Source organism: Bactrocera dorsalis, chromosome 4, assembly GCF_023373825.1.
Source record: "Bactrocera dorsalis isolate Fly_Bdor chromosome 4, ASM2337382v1, whole genome shotgun sequence".
In the NCBI taxonomy this organism is placed as follows: Eukaryota; Metazoa; Arthropoda; class Insecta; order Diptera; family Tephritidae; genus Bactrocera; species Bactrocera dorsalis.
In genome coordinates this window covers 18,007,803-18,028,849 of record NC_064306.1, presented here as the reverse complement: position 1 = coordinate 18,028,849, position 21,047 = coordinate 18,007,803, and the positions used below count along the sequence as shown (strand labels likewise).

Sequence of the window (21,047 nt, the reverse complement as noted above, 5' to 3'; positions counted from 1 at the left end):
TCGTTTTTAAAAAATATACACTCATGTATCGCGATTTGTCATCGATGAATGTAGCAAAATATCGTGAACCACCAATTGATGTGCAATTTATTGGACCACAAACGTCACTATGCACTACAGAAAGTGACTGTTTTGCTCGCTTTTCTGAAACTTGAGGAAAGGGTTTCACATTTATTTTTGCTTTTGCGCATGTCTTACATACTATTTCATTCGGCACTTTACCAATCTTTAACCCAAACACTGATTGGTTGCTTGACATGTCCTTTAAACAATTAAAATTTACGTGTCCATACCGATTATGCCACTAAAATGCATTTCTTTCTGTATCATTTTGTGTAACTGTACTTAAGCATTTGTTATGATCGCTCTTGTATATAAAAAGTCCACTGTCCTTGAACGCTTTCAATAACACGCAATTTTTGTTATTTTTAATTTCGACGCAATCACGCTCAAACGAAACTGTATTACCGCTTTCTACTGCTTTGCTCACAGACACAAAGCTACATATATTGTAATGCTGGTACATACAAAACATTTTTCAATGTAATCAGTGTACCGCCGACGTCAACGTCGCCACGGCCTTCTGCGTCAATACACTGTCCACCAGCTAACCAAATTTTTTCACTAGCGTCCGTATATTTTGTAAACAAGCTGCGGTCGCAACACAAATGCGAAGTTGCACCGCAATCCACGCACCAAGTATGCGTCGCCGACACGTTTGCGTTATTCGTTTTTGTATTCATCATAAAACAAGACCGTTCAACCCTGTTGCTTTCTTGCTTGCACTCACTCTTTTTCGGCTGTCTACATGCTGCTGCGAAATGTCCACGCCGACCGCAATTGAAACACTTGGCATTTTTACCGTTTTTACTGTTCTTGTTGTTGTTTCCTAAACCGTTTGCTACACTTGCTTTGTTTTTGTTCTGGAAATTATAGTAGGGGAGCCCAAGAGGGGATTTTTGCAGTTACTTAAGCGTGTCAGAAAACTATATGGGGAGAAACATTGCACCCTTTTATGTACCCCTACCAAATATGAGCCCTTAATATGGAGGCGTGCGTTGCGGGGGGATCGTCAGATTAGAGAAAAAAAGTCGATCCTTCGGGAAACTCGAGCGCGTCAGATTAAGAGATGGTATGTTAAATGCATGAAGACGAGTGTATATTTCAATATTCTGACAGTTTGAGGGTGGCTTAGAGAAATAGCAGGGTGACAAATCTGTAAAAAAAACGTCACCTTGAAATACTCGAGCGCGATAGATTTTTTTTTCATTTTAAAGGTAATTCTGTCAGAATCACAAAAATCATATAATCTGACAATTTCCGTGGGGCGATACAAGTAAAATCGTCGACAAAAGGTCCGCTTTTAATTCGTTTTTTTTTTTTTTGCTAACAAAGTCGTCACCAAGCAACGGGTAAGTGCCGCTATTTTTTTTTTTATAATCAATCTTTCTAACATCCCTTGTAAAAATGAGTGACGTTAGTGTAAAATGTGTTTTCTGTGGCGAAGAAATTTGTGGAAAATTCAAAAAGTTTACTCCACAAACTTTAAATAAATGTATAACTGTTTTGGAGTATCGCAAAGCGAAGCCGGTTGCCAGGAAATCGAGCAACGTTTATGCTACTGTTGAACTGTCAGAAGAACCCTCATTGAACGATGGCTATCATACCCAGTGTTATAAGCTTTTTACAGCGCTTAAAATACCATCTGATTTTGGAAGACAAATTCAAATTGGTACAGAAAGTGAGCAGGGACGTGTTAATGTACCAGAACTTTCTGGAGAGAGTCTCGAGATATCTACTCCTAGCACTTTCATAATAGGGGCTGTTGATACAATAGACGAGTAAGTGTTAATGTAATAGATTATTTATTATATTGTATTAAATTGTGATGTTGAAAAAAAATTATTCCTTTCAATCTATCTATATAAATAAAAATGAATCGCCAAAATGTATGTACGCTCATAACTTTCATACGACTGAACCAATATTGATGAAATTTTAAGAGGTTGTTCGTTGTGGATCGGGAAAGGTTTAGAAATAAAGAACCTGTATGTCTTTCATGAGGAAAAGTCGGAAAATTTAACAATTCCAAAAAATTAATTTTTTCCATACAAATGTTTTTATTCAATTTTTTTGTTTTGTTTTTTTCAAACGAAATATATTGCGTGTTTGTGGAGGAACGCGCACAATCGTATTCTCACGCAGTTGTTGCCAACAGATTACGGATGGAAAAACGTGGATGGAAAGTTGGAGCCGACTTGGTTTGTTGGAAACCAACTTCCTGAAGCGTACGAGGACACCGTCATAACACCTAATATTTTAGGAGATACTTCTGATGCAGGTAAGACTTTTTTGAAGACTATACTGTCATAAAAGAAGTAAAAAATTGTAAATTCAAATTTTTTCTTGGTTAAAGAAATGCAAAATGACGAGGATGCTCAAGAAGTGGAAACCAACTTCGACGATGACTCGAATGACGAAAATTTACATATTTTTTCTGTATTTTATTTTTTCTATTTTCATATTAATAAATTATTAAATTTTCTATACATATATATGTAAACAGAATTCTTCCACTTTTAAATCGTCAGATTAACGATATGCCTCTATATAATTGTCAGATTATCTTTTGGGAAGACTCTGACATCAAGTTCATCCCACTGTATAAAAATCTGACACGCTCGAGTATCTCAAGGTCACCTTTTTTTTTACAAGTTATAAAATCAATAAATGACTTTTGTCCACGTCGAAATTGTCAGAATATTAAATGGTACACTTTTTAGAGGTTCATTAACATTCGCTTAGAAAATCTGACGCGCTCGAGTAACTTATTTTTTTTTTTTTTTTTAACCTGTCATTACGGCCTTCAACCCTGACTTGATTGTCAGATTAATATATATCGACTATCAGAAATACAATGCGCGTATATACCATAAATGACTGACGCGCTTGAGTATTTTCATGTGACTGTTTTTTTTTACATTTTTGACACTAAAATGGAAAACTTCACCTAGACTTTCTTTTTATTTAAACGTTATCTTGACAATCTAGTAAGTCTCCATGACGCTCCAGTAACTGCAAATTTAGCACTCCGGGCTCCCCTACTATTACTAGATACACATGTCTTACCGTGCGATTCTGTAACTTGAGACAGTCTCAAGTCTCTAAATTTGAGATTTTAAGTTAGAGGCAATTTTTGAGACTTGAGATGATATTGCTATTCTGTAAGTGACAGTCACAAAATCTATTACATTTCGTTATTCAGAGATGTTTTTACACTTGAATGAAAATAAATATGTCGATAACAAATATTAAATTTCCTATAACATAGTCAAAAAACATAATTATCAATAAAAATAAAAATATATGTTAACTTTGTTTTATAATATTTACGAAATTTATGTAAAATTGATTTATTTTTCATCTTTTCGTGTTTGAGTTGCTTACAAAATATAAAGAAACGACAATCGATTAATATCTATGATGATCTCTATTCAATATATTCAAAATGGCAGACAAGAGCTCTTTTTAGTTTTGTGACCTGCTAACTACCAGGTCTCAATATTTTGAGACTAACGCTAGAGACTGTTTAGTGAATAGTAACTAGTCTCAAATTGAGACTTTGCCTCAAAATGTCTCAAATAGAGACTAGAGACTGGTTACAGAATCCCGCTATTAGCTTGCATTAGCACTTCTGTACTTTTTTCTTGTTTTTCTTCAGTTGCACATTGCCGCGCACCCTCTTCCAGTAATTTCACTTTTAACGCATTAAATGATGGTATGCGTCCCGTGTTTCCATTGCAACAACAAAATTTTCATATTGCGCCGGCAAACTTGATAATAAAATTATCACTAATATTTCCTCTGGAAGTTCAACTTCTATTTCAGAGAGACTCTCGCGAATTCCACAAAATTCGTTTATATGATTTGCAATAGCAAATTCCTCCGTTCACATATATTTTTGGTATAATTTCAATCTGGCCGTTCCAGTCATTCCAATTGCAAAACGTCAACACCTACCCAATCCAGTCAACTGTCAAAGTTCGGTAGGTGAGCGGCTCTCACATTTCCAGTGACAGGAGAGTTGGGGATCTCTTTATCTCTGCTATTGGTTTGATTTATTGTGATAGACTAAAAATCAGAGATAATGAGATGTCCAACTCCTCTCTCACTGGAAGTGAGAGAACAATTGCTAAACGTCAAAACCACCTCAACTTTGACAGTTGACTGGATTGAGGAGGTTTTGACGTTTAGCAATTGGAAACGAGCGATGGCCAGACTGAAATCTTACAAAAAAAAATATGAAAACGGAGGGATTTGGTGCCGCCGTTCAAGATGGCTAATAAAAATTTAAAACAATGAAAATCAAAGAAAATGCGAAATTTAAATATATTTCATGAAACGTTTTGTAATTTGAAGCATAATAGAATTAATTTTCTATTACAATTGATTAAAAACATTTATTAATTGAGAACTAACAGGCTTAATTCACCTTATTAAGTATCGAAAGATCGAAAGTCAGTTGTTTTAAAATACCATAAAATCATAAAAAAGGAATTAAGTAGTTTCGCCATATATTAAAAGTCCAATATATAATAATTTGCAATCGTAAATAATGTTGGGTATTTTAATTTAAAATGCCCAAAAATTCTTATTTTGTTCGATCTGGCCATAATGGAAAATGTTATAAAAAACGCTTATTTTGAGGCGCTCTCACACTGGAATAAGTTGGGCATCCCATTATCCCTGCTAAAAATGAAGTGAGTAAGAAAAAGGAATACAAACTAGTATGCAAAGAGATGAGGATAACGGGAAATAGTGATGGGAAGTGTTGCCACGTATATATATTTCCAACAGAAATATATTCCACATTTTTTAGAAAATTTGGAATAAAAAGCACCATAGGAGCAATTGACTGCACGCATATTGCTATCAATATTGTTACGAATTTACTGCTTGCTAGTTTACTTTGTTAGGTTCGTATCTCTGGATTGACAAATAAAACCAAAACTGTTTAATTTAATTCAACAACTCTTTATTTCACAACTCGTCTACACTATATCAGTTTACTCTTAGCACTGGTTGATTACGTTGGCGCTGCCACGGCTTATATAGCCACGCACTTCTCGCTGATGCCGACGTGTCCTTCTAGAATATTGCGTCTGGAAATTACCAGAACATAATGCTATACGGCGCCAGACGCAAGCAGACAGCCGCGGCGCCAGACTCAGCAATTGTTTAAGTCGACACGCAGACAGTGCGGCGCCAGATGTCTACAACAAGACAAATGCTATTCCATATACCTACAGCTATTGTTCATAATAAGGGATGCATATAGCAATACAAATACAACTTAATACTACTTTTTGTAACACTGCCCTCCACTAAAGCCCAAATGGGGCGAGCCTCTCCAAATGTACTACTTTCATTTTACATTGTGCTTTCCCATTTCTTTGTATGCGGTATACCACGTCATTAAGTCGTTTCATCACCATATAGGGTCCTTCCCAGGCTGTCTGCAGTTTCGGGGACAAGCCTTTCTTTCGAAGTGGATTGTACAACAAGACCAGATCACCTTCTTCAAAACCTTTTGAATTTGCCGCTTGATCGAACCGGTTCTTCATCTTATTGCTCATCAGATGCGTATGCTGTCTTACCATTAGATGCAATTCATTCATTTCTTCCTTTAAGGCAGAACAATTATCTCCATCATTTCTTACAGCTGTAGGATTCGTTCCAAACTTAAGATCAGCAGGGAGTCGCAGATCAGATCCGAAAATAATCTTTGCTGGCGTGTAACCAGTTGTCTCGTGCTTCGCTGAACGATACGCCAGCAGGAACATTTGGATGCACTTGTCCCAATTCCGTTGATCTTTATCAACGATTTTCCGCAGATGTTCTTCGAACGTTCGGTTGAATCTCTCTACCATCCCATCTGATTGTGGGTGTAACGCTGTTGTCCGTGTCTTGTGGATGCCCAATAATGTACAGACTTCTTAAAAAATGGAAGATTCGAAATTCCTGCCTTGATCTGAGTGTAATTCGACGGGCTCTCCAAACCTTGTTATCCAATTTTCTACAAACGCTTCGGCTACTGTCTTCTCTTCTTGGTTTGGTAAGGCATATACTTCTGGCCATTTACTGAAATAGTCCATGACAACCAGTAGATATTTGTTTCCGGCCGTACTGGTTGGGAACGGACCTGCAACATCCATTGCGACTCGTTCAAATGGTGATCCCACGTTGTACTGTTGTAGCCTACCGCGACTTTTGGCTTTAGGACCTTTAGCTGCCATGCACTCTACGCAATTACTTATCCATTCTGCTATGGAATCTCGACAACCGATCCAGTAGAACCGTTGTTTAATCTTCTCTATAGTTTTTGTAATTCCAAGGTGCCCTCCACTAGGTCCATTGTGATATTCTTTCAATACTTTCGGGATCATAGACTTCGGTACTATGATCAGCAGACGAGACTGTTTGCCAGGTACGATGAAGGTATCCATTAACGAGGTTTATGCTGTTCCATTGGGCCCAATATGCTTTTGCCGTTGGACTCTCGCTACTTATTTGTTCTTTTGGAGGTTGTACCCCATTTTCTTTGGCTATTATCAGCTTTGCAAGATCTGGGTCCTCCAGCTGATTGATTCTGATGCGGTGAGGAGTCCAATCATCTTCAGGTTCTATATTCAGTAATCGCACGTCGATTATACCTTCTTTTCCTTCTGATTTGGAGCAATGTTTACATTCCAGTGGACAAGGGCGACGTGATAATGCATCCGCATTTTTGTGGTGAATCCCCTTTCGATGTTCCGTTTCGAAGTCGTAATTCTGTAATCTTTCGATCCATCGTGCAATTTGGCCTTCCGGATTCCTAAACTGTAATAACCATTTTAATGCTGAATCGTTGTCCATACAAATACTTGTGGAAATGTTTTACACATTCCACCACAGCTAGTAGTTCTTTTCGCGTCACACAGTAGTTTTTCTCTGGTTTCCCGAGCACTCTGCTGTAATACCCAATTACTCTTTCTTGTCCGTCGATGAGCTGAGACAGGACACCTCCAATTCCATAAGCGCTCGCATCTGTATCCAGGATAAATTTCTTTCCAGGTATTGGATAAGCTAACATCGGTGCCGTACAAAGTAGTTCTTTCAGCTGCTCAAACGCTTTTTCTTGTTCCAACTGCCATACAAACGGGCGATTCTTCTTTGTTAAATCATGTAAACTTCTAGCCACGTTCGCAAATCCAGGTACAAAACGGCGGTAATACGTGCATAAGCCGAGGAAGCTGCGGAGTTCATGTATGTTGGTGGGTTGAGGCCAATCTTTAACTGCTTTTATTTTTCCCTCATCGGTGTGAATCCCCTCAGTTGACACTTTATGTCCGAGATATGTGACCTGCTTCTTCCATACATTACATTTCCATACATACATTTGTAATAATAATAATAACAATAACCCTTACCCCAACTACTACATATACAGCTATACTTGTTTTTTGTATATGAAGTTTTGAATAAAAGAATGATCGCTGCTCCGTAGCAGGACCTGCTTAGAGGAGTTCATTATGTTCCTTAACTGGGAGCATATGGGCCTCACTATTCAGGTGTTCAATTTGAGACATCAAGAGCCATCCTGTCGTAGTCGAGAGAGACTACAACTCTGGAGATTCTCCGTCTCCGTTTCCCTGCAATCAGGCGACCATAGTTTAGGAACGACCGGCCGATTGCCTTGTAAATTGCAAAAACGCTTTGTTTGCTCTTTCCCCATGTGCCGGTGCGCGTCTACCTTTGAACACATACCATCGATCCGATCCCGATGTCAATATCGTGCAATCATCAGCGTACGAAGTTATAGAAACTCCCTCTAGGGACTGTGAGAGTTTCGAGATGTAGAACCCTTGTTTCATTCTTCTCATTTTTGAATATTTACCTAGAAATAGTACGGATGATTGACGACCGCTCAGGTAGTTCATGGTCAACTACTTCAGCACTGGAGGGAGCCTAGTTTTGTCGTGGTCCTGCAGTAGCGTTGTGTGACTGACTGTGTCAAAGGATTTTGACAAGTCCAACGCTGCGAGGATCGTTTTCTCACAGGATGGTTTCTGATTAAGGCCACGAACTATCTGGGTGTTTATGACGGCTAAATGTTGTGGTGGTACTGTGCACTTTTCGAAACCCACCCTGTTGTTTGATAGGCTCCAGTGGTGTGAACCTCGGAAGTAGCAAGGCCTCAAGAGCCGTCACTACTAGGAAGAGGAAAGTTATCGGAATCCCCTTAGTTAGTGGGTTTTCCAGGTTTCAGTAGTGGAACCATTCTTCCGACTTTGCACACGTCGGGTATTTGAAGAGTAGTCAACGACAGGTTAAAGACCTTGACATAAGAACCCATGGATTTAGACGATTTCGTCTTATTGACGACACTATACTCAAAGGATGTGGTGCGTAGTCTTTTAGCTTTAAGCGCAGCCGTCGGGTAGCACATTGGTTGGTTTTGTCTACCGAAGGGTGCGGTGTAATTTGCCGGCTAAAGCAGCTCGCGCACGTCTTCAGGTCCAAAGAGGCATGGTATTTGAATTGAACTTCACCTCGGTACCATGTCTCTTCTAATTAGACAGAGCCTTGACAGTAGACAACAGCTTTCTCACTCCGGTGGAGAAGTTACAGTGCTCTTCCCAATTCTTTCGCTTGTATTGGTTTACCCATTTGCCGAATCTCCAAATTAAGATCTTTAGTTCGGGGTTCAGAGGGATCGGCATGGCGTAAGGTGTCGCGCTTGCTAGTTAAAAAAGTTGCTTCGCCTGGGGTCGCCAGTGAGCCACTTTCGTGGAGTACCGGGGTAGCGCGCGAACTATGTGCAGGTTGGACATGTCTTAAGAGACCTGAACAGGTCTTAAGATGGCTCCATCCATAGCAGGTATTACACTTCACCGAGGTGGAGTTCGGATGGAGCCTTTTAGCGCAAACGCAGCAGAAAAATTCCTCCGGGCCCGGGTTGGACTCAATGACAGCACGAGTCAAGAGGATACGGAGCAACACTGCTGCAAGGCGTGACGACAAACTTGTTTTGCGATAAGAAAAAATAAACCAGGCCGATTTAACACCTGGATTTATTAAGACAAAGTAATTTCTGAAAAATTTTACATTACTCATCACACGCTAGAAAATTTTGCATCGACTGTAAATAAATAATACCCCAATGACAGGAAATATTTGAATTTTAAATGCAAATATCTTAAATCCCGAGGTAAATGTTCAGAAATGCTCGTTTTTAATTCTACTTTACGAATATGTATGACGCGTGCCTTTAAAACAATATTTTCTTTGTTTTAATAAAAAAACATCGTATTTCCCGAAATTAAAAATTCACTTTTACCTTAACACGTCTTTAAATGTTAAAAATATATTTTATATCAATTATATACACGTAACTATTGATGTTGTTTAGTTTATCAATAAGAGAAATTGATTTTTATGTTATTTTTATAAAAATATGAAAAACTTCACAATCATTTCCCTTCAACGAAAATGGCAAGGTTATGTTCGAAATTATTGCACCTCTGTTGTAAATTCGAATGGGCACTGTTGATATGCTGAATACGATGCTTACGACACGACATGGCATCACGACAGTGAACTGAAAACGGCGTTGTGCGTCCTACTACATGAACAAGACAACACAGCTCTCCATTTTGCATGTACACAATTTCGTTCTGGCCATACTAATACCATGCACTTCAATGAAATTTTAATATAGAAGAAATATAGGAGAATATTGAAGTTAGCGAGAACGACAACTGTCGGCCTACAGTCGTGTAGTCGTGCAGCTGTCAAAATAACAGTATCCAAAAGAACGTGTGTATTTTAATATTTGACAGATGTCGTTTGTCGTCTGTTGATTCATGCACTGATCGTTTTCGAATTATCGATACTCTCGATATTTTTTATTCAAAGTAGTTTCCTTGTGTTTCGATACAGCGTTTAGCCCGGAATTAGCATTTCAAATGAGTGTTTAAGGTCATTTTCAGTAATGCTCTTGAGAATATCGGTCGTCGCCTTTTGGATAGATGAAATGGGGTCGGCTTTAGTATACCATCCCACGATTTCAGAGAGAGTTGCTGCTCCAGATTAAGAAAATATATAATTATTGCCGCCGCTACTTATAGTTTTCGCATTTAAAGTTGAAAATTTTGCAAATTTTATCTTGCAATTTCTCGATTTCTAGTAATTATTTATTTCATATTATTCACTTTTTATGCACTTATACTTTATTATATTGTTTCTACATATTTATTTTTAGTAATTATTTAGTTATTTGCTTAAAATAAGCATTTTATATTTTACACAATTTTCATTCCATGCACAATAACAAAAGTATTCGGAGTTGACAGATAATAAGTGTTGCCAAAATTACACATTTATCAAACGAATAAAAATGAATCAAAATGAATAAAAAAATAAGATTATACCCCAAATACATAAATCATTGCCCCTTTTCTTCATACATCATGATTTTTGATCGGGCAAGCCGCCAACGCCAAAAAGGAGTTTTACTCAAAAAAATACCTGACACACCCCGGTGTTGGATCGGCCAGAGTTATTTTTTTGAAGCGCGGCCGAAGGCCGCCAACGCAAGGAGGACTTTTACTCAAAAAAAACCTCACACACCCCGGTGTTGGATCGGCCAGGGTTATTTTTTTTGAAGCGCAGCCGAAGAACGCCAACGTAAAAAGGAGTTTTACTCAAAAAAAATCCGACACACCCAGGTGTTGGACAGGCCAGGGTTATTTTTTTTTTAAGCGCGGCCGAAGGCCGCCAACGCAAGAAGGACTTTTACTCAAAAAAAACCTGACATACCCCGGTGTTGGATCGGCCAGGGTTATTTTTTTCGAAGCGCGGCCGAAGGCCGCCAACGCAAAAAGGAGTTTTACTCAAAAAATATCCGACACACCCCGGTGTTGGATCGTCCAGTTATTTTTTTTTTAAGCGCGGCCGAAGGCCTCCAACGCAAGAAGGACTTTTACTCAAAAAAACCTGACATACCCCGGTGTTGGATCGGCCAGGGTTATTTTTTTCGAAGCGCGGCCGAAGGCCGCCAATGCAGAAAGAAGTGGGACGCGAATGGACTAATGTTTACCCTGTTTTACCTTTGTTGTATTGCAAATAATCATTATGATCCTTTTATATTTAGATTAAACATACTTATAAGCCTTAAAACTTTTTTTTATTACAATGGAAAATTTATTTCAGATGGTATTTGTTTTCTGCGTTTGAGTTTTTATATCCATTCTTATTCATTTGATAAATTTGTAATTATGGCAACACTTAATATCTGTAAACACGGAATACTTTTGTTATTGTGCATGGAATGAAAATTGTGTAAAATATAAAATGCTTATTTTAAGCAAATAACTAAATAATTACTAAAAAATAAATATGTAGAAACAATGTAATAAAGTATAAGTGCATAAAAAGTGCATAATATGAAATAAATAATTACTAGAAATGGAGAAATTGCAAGATAAAATTTGCAAAATTTTCAACTTTAAATGCAAATATCTCGAAAACTATAAGTAGCGGCGGCAGTAATTATATATTTTCTTAATCTGGAGCAGCAGCTCTATCCAACCATACCACCCTTAACCCTGAAATCGTGGGATGGTATACTAAAGTTTCCACCTGAAATGTCCTGAAACCAGTGTCCTTTCATGGGCAAATGAAGTTTTCCAAATAGGTAAAAAACACGATGCCAGATCAGGTGAGTAGGCTGAGTGGTTAATGGTTAATATGGAGTTTTTTGTCAAAAATCAGTGACAAGCGTCGACCGATGACACGGCGCATTATCATGCAACAGGCGCCAGGACCCTGCCTCAAGGTATTGTGGTCGAGCACGACGAATGCGTGACAAAAGACGCGTCATGTTCAAAGATTCCAAAACAAAGTTCTGTGAAAAATGGTAAATGCGCCGTGGTACATACGCAATTCGGATCTGCACCGTGATCTTCATTTAAAAATGGTTCGGGAAGTCCTTCGCGAAACAGCATCGAAACATGCAGAAAGGTTACAAAATCATATAAACAGTGAAGCCCGACAACTAGGAGAGGCTAGAAATAGCAGGCGCAGACTGAAAAGAACAACGTTTCATGATCCATTACGAATCTAAGAAAATAACAAATATCATTATATTTAGTTATAAAATTTAGTTTAAAAAAGGAAAGCTTGCTATTACAGCTTTTATTGTTTTGCTTCATACATTGCGAAAAATATTGCATGTTAGTTTAAATTTATCACTAGTTGCAATTTCAATGAAATGTAAACCCCTGTTGTTGTTGTTTTAGCGGTTAGCTAATCCCCGTTAGGATGGTAAGGGTTGTTTGTGTTGTCGTCGAGGTCATCTAACGGTAGGCCCAAGAAACGTGCTGTTTCGACGGGGTCGGACCAAAGGGAAGAGGGTGTTAGATGGGTAGGGTTTGTGGGGCATGCAAAGAGGTGGCCAGTGTCATGCGGAGACTCGTTGCATGCAGGACATACATTGGGTATGTCGGGGTCGGTTCTGGATAAGTAGGAGTTTAACCTGCTACAGTATCCAGAACGAAGTTGCGCTAGGGTCACTCGCGTTTCTCGCGGCAACTGGAGCTCTTCGTCTGCAATAGGTGGTGGTTTGACTCCAAGAACGCCATTCACGGGAAGGGAGTCGGTGAAGGTGTTTATGGCTCCACTGTGAATGGCGGTTAGTGCCTGTCGAAAGTTAGTTGCGAATGCGAATACAATTCCCAAGACAGCCGGTTCTACGCACCGGAATTGACTCGGATTTTATCCGACCAAGGGCTGTTGTTTCGGCGATCTAACCCCGTTTGGATCGGTGAGTATTAATTTGTGTTTGTCGTCATTGGAGCAACGCCTTGCAGCAGGGTTGCTCCGTATCCTCCTGACTCGTGCTGGCATTGAGTCCAACCCGGGCCCGGAGGAATTTTTCTGCTGCGTCTGCGCAAAAAGGCTCCATCCAAATTCCACCTCGGTCAGGTGTAACACATGCAATGGATGGAGCCATCTTAAGACCTGTTCAGGCCTTAAGACCCACAGGGAGTGGACCACGCGTTACGTGGCCCCATGTTGCCTGCGCAATACTGCGATACAAGCCTCTACGGCTGTGCAATCTGCACATAGTTCGCGCGCCGCGCCGCCACTCAACCAGAGTGGCCAACTGAGGACCTCTACGGTCAGGAGCTCAATGAGGCAACAAAGCTCCCACTCTGACTTGTCCCCCCCCCCCCCCCCAACCTTCATCCCGCTCCAATCCTCGTGCGAGAACCAATCAAAACCAAAACAAAAAAAAAACAAAAAAAAAATAAAATAAAATAAAATAAAAGAAAACAAAAAAAAAAAAAATGTAAACCCCTCATTTATTACGTTTCAATAAAAAAAAAAGGTCCAACACCCCGGCGTTGATAATTCTTCTGTGTCCAACTTCTTCTTCTTTCTGCAATAATAATGAATTATAAATTTTCCTATTATTTATTTATGATTTTTACCATTTCTCTTTCAGACTCGTATTTTGAGAATATCGATATATTAATTTCTTTTTATTTTTCAAATTAACATTATTCTCTATTATATATCTCTCATTTTTATCAATTCTTGTTTAGTCTCGAATATCGAGAGTATCGATATGGTTGGTATCAGTAGTGCCCAATTGAATTTCGAACAGTGATGCTATTTACAGCGTAAATATCGCGCAAAATCATATTTTTATAGTTTTTATTGCAATAAAACATAAAAATAGGTAACGCCCTATATATATTCGTAAATTGGAATTTAAAACACGAATTTTAAGACATTTCTCGTGAAAATTGGTGCACGTTTTCAGAAAAGCCGCTCTCCTGAACATTTACTGTTATTTATGTTTTGGGTAAAATTTAGAATAGCATCCCCGGATTTCGGGAGTAAAATGGGTATCACTGGTTGTCAATTTTTCAACTTTAAATGCAAATATCTTTAAAACTATAAGTCGGCGGCAACTATTTACACAGATGGACAAAAGTATTCGCCACTGAACAAGCTATACATGAATTATGTTCAAACTATAAAAAAAAATATTCGAAATGTTAATTTTACGTTATATTTCAATAAATTATATTCCATACATTCATTCTTGACAAAAAAAAACTCCAATTAAAAATAATAAATTTTAATATATAAGCAAAAAACTCCAGAAAGTTCAGAAAATGGTTGGACAAAAGTATTCGCCAATTTCAACAATGCTATTTTAAATAAGCGTTTATACAAACTTTAATATTTTGTTTGCAACCCTTTTCGTTTAATGACTTCCTGACAACGATTGGGCATTGAATGCACCTGTTTTTTTGTAACATCGGCCCCGAAATTCAGCCATTCTTCGGAAAGGACTTAAAAGAACTGCTCTTTTGATGTTATATTGTGATTTCGAACCTTTTTATCTAGTAAATCCCACAGATGCTCGATGGGGTTAAGGTCAGGTGACGCGGGAGGTGTTCGCAGTAAATGGGGCACATTATAAATAAGCCAAAGCCGTACAATCTCAGCCGTATGCTTGGGATCATTATCATGTTGGAAATAAAAATCATTTCCCAAGCAAAGACTGTCAGCGCTGGCTTTCAAATTTGTTTTTAAAATGGCCAAGTAATCTTCTTTTTTCATAGTCTCATCTATGAAAATGAGATTACCCACGCCTGCAGCTGCCTTACACCCCCATACTATAACCCCACCACCACCGTGCTTCACTGTGGTTTGCAAGTTCTGAAGTTCCAGTTCTGTATTTTTTTCCCGCCATATTAAAATACGACCATCTGAGCGATAGATATTAAATTTGCTTTCATCGGAGAATAATACTTTTTCCCAAAATGAAATATTTTTGGATTGGTGTTCTTTTGCAAAATCCAAGCGCTTTTTCTTATTTATCTTACTTATGCAAGGTTCTTTGCGGCAAACCCTGGCATTGAACCCAGCTTCATTCAGCACACGTCGAACTGTGCGAGGGTGTACGGTTATGTCCAAATCTTCATTTATTGTTGCTGCAATTTTGGAAGATGCAGTTTTGGGATTTTTTTTCACCATTCTTGTTATTTTTCGCTTGTCTGTTTCACTTAGCTTGCTCGGACGGCCAGTGCGAAGGCAATTTCTGTACGAGTTTGTTTCTTCGCAACGTTTTAAAATGCTGTGCACGGTTGATCGCGGTCTCGAAACAATAGAGCACACTTCCTTTATGGATTTTCCACTGGTTAATAACTTCACAATTATTTTTCTCTCCTCCACTGTGGTTTCTTTACCCTTACGACCCATTTTTACTTAATAGCGCAAAATATAAACTAACGGTAAATTATTTTGACACATTCTCACATACTCGCTTATTACACGCAGCAACTTTTGTTTCGGCAACTCTTGGTTTATAGGCGAGGGGGCGACGAGGAGAGGAGAATCGCGCCGAGTTTCCAGTGTTCAGCAACTCGCTTTGTGTTCTCATTCGTAGCAGTTCGCTGCGACGTTTTTCGGCATTCGTGTTCTTTCTTTCGTAGTACATAGTTGCATTTGAGTATATTTTTTTGAAATATATATTTAAAAAATTTAATTTCATCTTTGGGCAAGTAATTTGCAAATATGTATACAGATATACATAATATAATATGAATATTTTAGAAAATGGAGTATGACAAAAAAATCGGATTAATTAAAGATATTGTAAAATGTATAGAGAAAGCCATACAAATTGATTCAGACGATAGTGAAAAGGGTGATATATGTGAAAGTCTGTCATATAATCTTTGTTTTAATTTTGAATTATAAATAAAATGTATTTCTTAATTGACATAACTGATTAATATACATATGTGATAGAGTGGCCCAAATACCTATAAGGAAAAAGAAACGACAATGGGTTAAAGTAAAGAGTAGACAATGGGTTAAAGTAAAATGAAAGAGAATGAAAAAAACTCGAACAGAGTTGCGCAACACAAGTTGCTCGTGTGAAGGTAATGGGCGACAGCAAAAGAGAATCGCCCGAGAACTAGCAACTTTTGTTGCCGCGTATAATAATAGACATATAATACAAATTATGATATTGCCAGATACAAAATTTTATGTAAACGCTCCAGCTTCTTTCCTTAAGGCGACCATAAGCTTCGTATATAGTAAGTGGCGAATACTTTTGTCCAACCATTTTCTGAACTTTCTGGAGTTTTTAGCTTAAATATTAAAATTTATTATTTTTAATTGGACGTAACGTAAAGTTAACATTTCGAATATTTTTTTTATAGTTTGAACCTAATTCGTGTATAGCTTGTTCAGTGGCGAATACTTTTGTCCATCTGTGTATATATATATTTTCGTGATCTGCAGAACGTTACCTTTCCAGTGATACCCATTTTACTCCCGAAATCCGGGTGTGCTGTTCTAAATCCCAGCCTATGTTTTTATTATTGATTAATTTATATAATAAACATTAGTTCTTACATGATGTGCTCAAAAACCGTAATTTCGAATCTTCTGCTTCCATTATTAAAGAGTTACGACCCAAAGCGTCTCTGCAAACATACAGAATTCCGCTACACTTGTTGTAGATTATCAGACTAAAAGGACCTTCTAATGATTGAATTGTACTACAAATATCGCTTTCACATTGACATTTGGATATTTCATTTCCCAACCATTCCGTGTCAGAACATGAGCTTAATTCACAAGGTATATTAAATATGTCGCCATTAAATAGTATTAGAAAATTTCCCGTCTCAAAAGGTTGTGGGCAAACACTTAATCCTTGCTGCCAAAGAACTGAACATGCAAATTCCATTTGCACATTATCATAATTTACAGCAACAGAAGCTGAAAAATCAGGTCCACGTCGTAACAAAATATTTTTAAGCTCAGTGCTCTTAGAAACTCCATCACAATTTATAGCACAAAATATGCCGCACATGATTTAAGTTATACTGCAGATGTTACAAGAAATAAACCATACCTTCTAAGACTGTGTTCACACTCGCCATAGATAAATTGACACGAAATTCTTTCAGCCCTATTCTCGTGCCCTCTCAAAAATCACCACCCTCACTATTGTTTATATGTTATCTATGAGGTTTTCCATATGCTGAGTAGAGATGAGAGATATTGCGATTTTTAAATCACTGGGATTTCAGTGATTGCTATTTTTAAATCACTGTGATTTTATATTGCTATTGCGATCGCAACTAAGTCGACGTTAAAACGGAGACCTTTTGTTGTTGTTGTTGTAGCGGCAGATTCTGCCGATTTGACAGTGTTTGGCCGAATACAAGTCCGGGTCCCGTCCAGTTACGTACACCCGACTGCCGTGGGAACGACTGAACCTTTTGTCGTTATTGGCGGTAAATTCTCTTTTGGTTCCTGTAACTCGAGTCAAGTTTTTACGCCTTTCTTTTCACTACATTTTCGCAAATGTTGGAGCGGTTCGGCTACCTGAAACTTAGAGCTTATTGCATAGTTCATTTGTATGTTGGTTTGATCCGCTTTTAATATTTTCAAAGAAAAACTATAAACTCCATAATCCATCAGAATGTTTTGAATACCCGCTAATAATATTTTCAAGACCAAATTAATAACGGGAGTTTCCTAATCTTTGGGAAAATATTAATAACCCGTAATTTTTTTATTCCATATTTTTTCTGAAATTAATTAGTTACAATTCTTGTTTTCAACACAAAAAGCTTTCAAATTTGGTTTTAACAATAAGTAAAATTAAAAATTGTATTAAAACAAATTAAAATATTCCATTTGTATTATATTTCATCTACCACTTCAAACATCACACTTCACTTCTTTTCCTTGATACATTTCCTGTCATTATTAAAAATTATAAGAACGTTATACTCAAAACTTCAAACCGCTTTGACGCAAAATATCATACGATATATACAATACCCTGAAGAAAGTTGTTACTTTTCTGCTATTTGCTATTGTGATCGTAGTTCACAGGTTCGAACTGCTATCGTAAATCACAGGTTCGAACTGCGATCACAGTTTCGAACTGCGATCGCAATCACTGGTTCGAACTGCGATCACAGTTTCGAACTGCGTTCGCAATCGCAGTTCATAGAAGCAAACTGCTATTTATAAAAAGTGATCGCAGTTGCGATTTGCGATTTTTCAATCACAGTGAAAAAATCACCGGTAGTGAAATATCGCTCATCACTAATGCTGAGGTGATTTCAATGGCTCAAATGCTCACAATTTCCTCCCAAATTTGTTATGTCTGAAAGCAAACCTCACAATGCAAAATCGGTTGTGCTTGTTTTGTTAATTTCAATATTTTTTATGAAATTTTATTCAAATAAAATGGAGGAACTAACCAAAGGGGTTAACTATTATAAATATAAGTATTTGTCTATTACAATATATATGTAACCTAAGGTGTTTGTACATTTTATTTCCTTCTGTGCGTGTATGCCTTGCTTATCATTTTATCTTTGATCAGACAGAAAAAAATCATTGTTACCAGAATCAGGGATAAAGGGACGTCCAACTTATTCCAGTGTGAGAGTGCTTAAACAGCGTTTTTATAACATTTTCCATTATGGCCAGATCGGACAAAATTTCTTTGGGGCATTTAAATTAAAAGAACTAACCATTTATTACGATTAAAAATTACTATATAGAGGTCGTTTAATATATGGAGAAACTATTTAAATATTTTTATAGTATGTTAAAATAAGTGGCTGTTGACCCTTCACTACACAATAAAAGGACTTAGGCTTGTTAGCTTTCAATCAATAAATGTTTTTAATCATTTTCAATTGAAAATGCATACTATGATGCTTCACATTACAAAACCTTTCATCAAATACATTTAATTTTCACAAATTTATTAAATTTTTATTCTTTTACATTTTTTATAAGTCGTCTTGAACGATGCGACAAATCCCTCCGATTACATATTTTTTTGGTAAGATTTCAATCCGGCCATTACTGATTTCCAATTACTAAACCTCCTGAACAGCTGTCAAAGTTCAGCTCTATCACTTCCTGCGATCTTACTCAAGATTGGGTTTTATAGTAGATGATTTATCGGCAAATCAGTGACATTTGGTGTCAGTAGTGGGCACGGTAGAGGACAGAAATAAAGAGATGTCCAACTCTTCTCTCACTGGAAGTGAGAGAACAATTGCTAAACGTCAAAACCACCTAAACTTTGACAGTTGACTGGATTGGGGAGGCTTTAACGTTTTGTAATTGGAATGACTGGAACGGCCAGATTAAAATTATACCAAAAATATATGTGAACGGAGGAATTTGTTGCCGCCGTTCAAGATCGCTAATAAAATTTTAAAACAATGAAAATCAAAGAAAATGCGAAATTTAAATATATTTCATGAAGCGTTTTGTAATTTGATGCACATTAGAATTAATTTTCAATTACAAATGATTAAAAACAGGCTTAATTCATCTTATTAAGTACTGAAAGATCGAAAGTCAGTTGTGTTAATATACCATAAAATCAAAAAAGGATTTAAGTAGTTTCGCGATATATTACAAGTTCAATATACATATAATAATTTGCAATCGTAATAAATGTTGGGTGTTTTAATTTAAAACGCCCAACAATTCTTATTTTGTTCGATCTGGCCATAATGGAAAATGTTATAAAAAACGCTTATTTTGAGGCGCTCTCACACTGGAATAAGTTGGGCATCCCATTATCCCTGGTAGAGGAGGAGTCGAGTAACTATCAGCTGATGTTATGTAAACAAAGGCACAGCTGAGAGGTGTAACTGTTGAAACGTCAAGGGGAGTTCGGGGTTGAGTTTCTATTGGAATCCAAGATGGCCGACTTTTAACCGGAAAATGGTTGCACTGTGTTATTTTCTTAAAATATATATATTTTTGCCATCGAAATGAAGGTTTTTGCAAGACAATTTGTTTGAGTTTATTTCATGGTACAATCCTTTACGATGGTTTATTTAATTATTTGAATCTGGTAGAAGTGTTTGCAAATTTCTCTTGAGACGATAAATAACAGATCCGCTGGGATTTTATTCCAATAAAAGTACCAAATAACTTAACATGGCCTCGTTAGTATTTCTGCGTAATGGGTCAGGTGCTGTTCCAATTTTATAATTTAAGAGATGAAAAAGCGATACGCGATGATGAAGTACTCAAAAGTAGTTATCAAATTAGAATCAAGAACGTTTGATTATTTGTCTGCTTTAAACGCTAGTCCCAAGCCAATGAGTTTTGTGCTTGAAAGTGGAAGCAACTTTTTGAAGAGCAAATACAACGGTGAGCACATTCGAATGTTGCACAAGTTATTGACAATTGCGCTAAGGATCCCGGTACTGTTTGTCAGCAAATTGAATTTACATAATGCTAAACACTCAACACCCTCCTTGCAGACCAAAACGTTACCAGTTGAGCGAATTAATTGACTGGTTCCATGCGCAAAGTTGAAAAATGGTGGGGATACCGTGGTTGAGACATGCGTTGCGATCCTACCTTCCTATTGCAAGCCAATTTCACTGTGCTTATCTCTCCTGGACAACCTATTGGTGAGCTACATATGGAACTTACCGACCGCGAATGTATTACCGATGTCGTTCCCTCTGACATACCGTGGTTGGAGGATTTGGGTGTACAATTAACCTCAATGGAAGAGCAATTACCATACGAATTGCGACCATATCATGCTGCGCAATATTGTGATGCCGAATTGGGAGAGTGGGAGGAACCAGCTTCACCAAAACCGATAGAACATCGGGAAGAACTACGTATGTTTGCATTTAACTACTATAATGGCAACAATGCTAACAACAGCCAAGCAAATAATAAACAACACTCATCAAATGAAAGTTGGTGGCAGAGATAATGAGATGTCCAACTCCTCTCTCACTGGAAGTGAGAGAGCAATTGCTAAACGTCAAAACCACCTAAACTTTGACAGTTGACTGGATTGAGGAGGTTTTGACGTTTAGCAATTGGAAACGAGCGATGGCCAGACTGAAATCTTACCAAAAAAATATGAAAACGGAGGGATTTGTTGCATC

General features: G+C 37.5%; 2 protein-coding genes across 3 annotated transcripts in view; both read right to left on the bottom strand.

Moving 5' to 3' along the window:
* LOC105224823 (asparagine synthetase domain-containing protein CG17486) overlaps positions 1 to 17,112 on the bottom strand; it is a 39,664-nt gene extending 22,552 nt beyond the window's left edge. The window contains exon 1 of one of the 2 annotated variants that reach the window (XM_049454655.1): positions 16,994 to 17,112. In XM_049454655.1, coding sequence (XP_049310612.1) covers positions 16,994 to 17,021 — 28 coding nt within the window. In that variant the 5' untranslated portion in view covers positions 17,022 to 17,112. The other variant, XM_049454654.1, reaches the window with a different exon arrangement.
* Positions 1 to 21,047, bottom strand: part of LOC125778134 (uncharacterized) — a 171,888-nt gene that overhangs the window by 36,846 nt on the left and 113,995 nt on the right. The gene's annotated exons all lie outside the window — the stretch shown is intronic.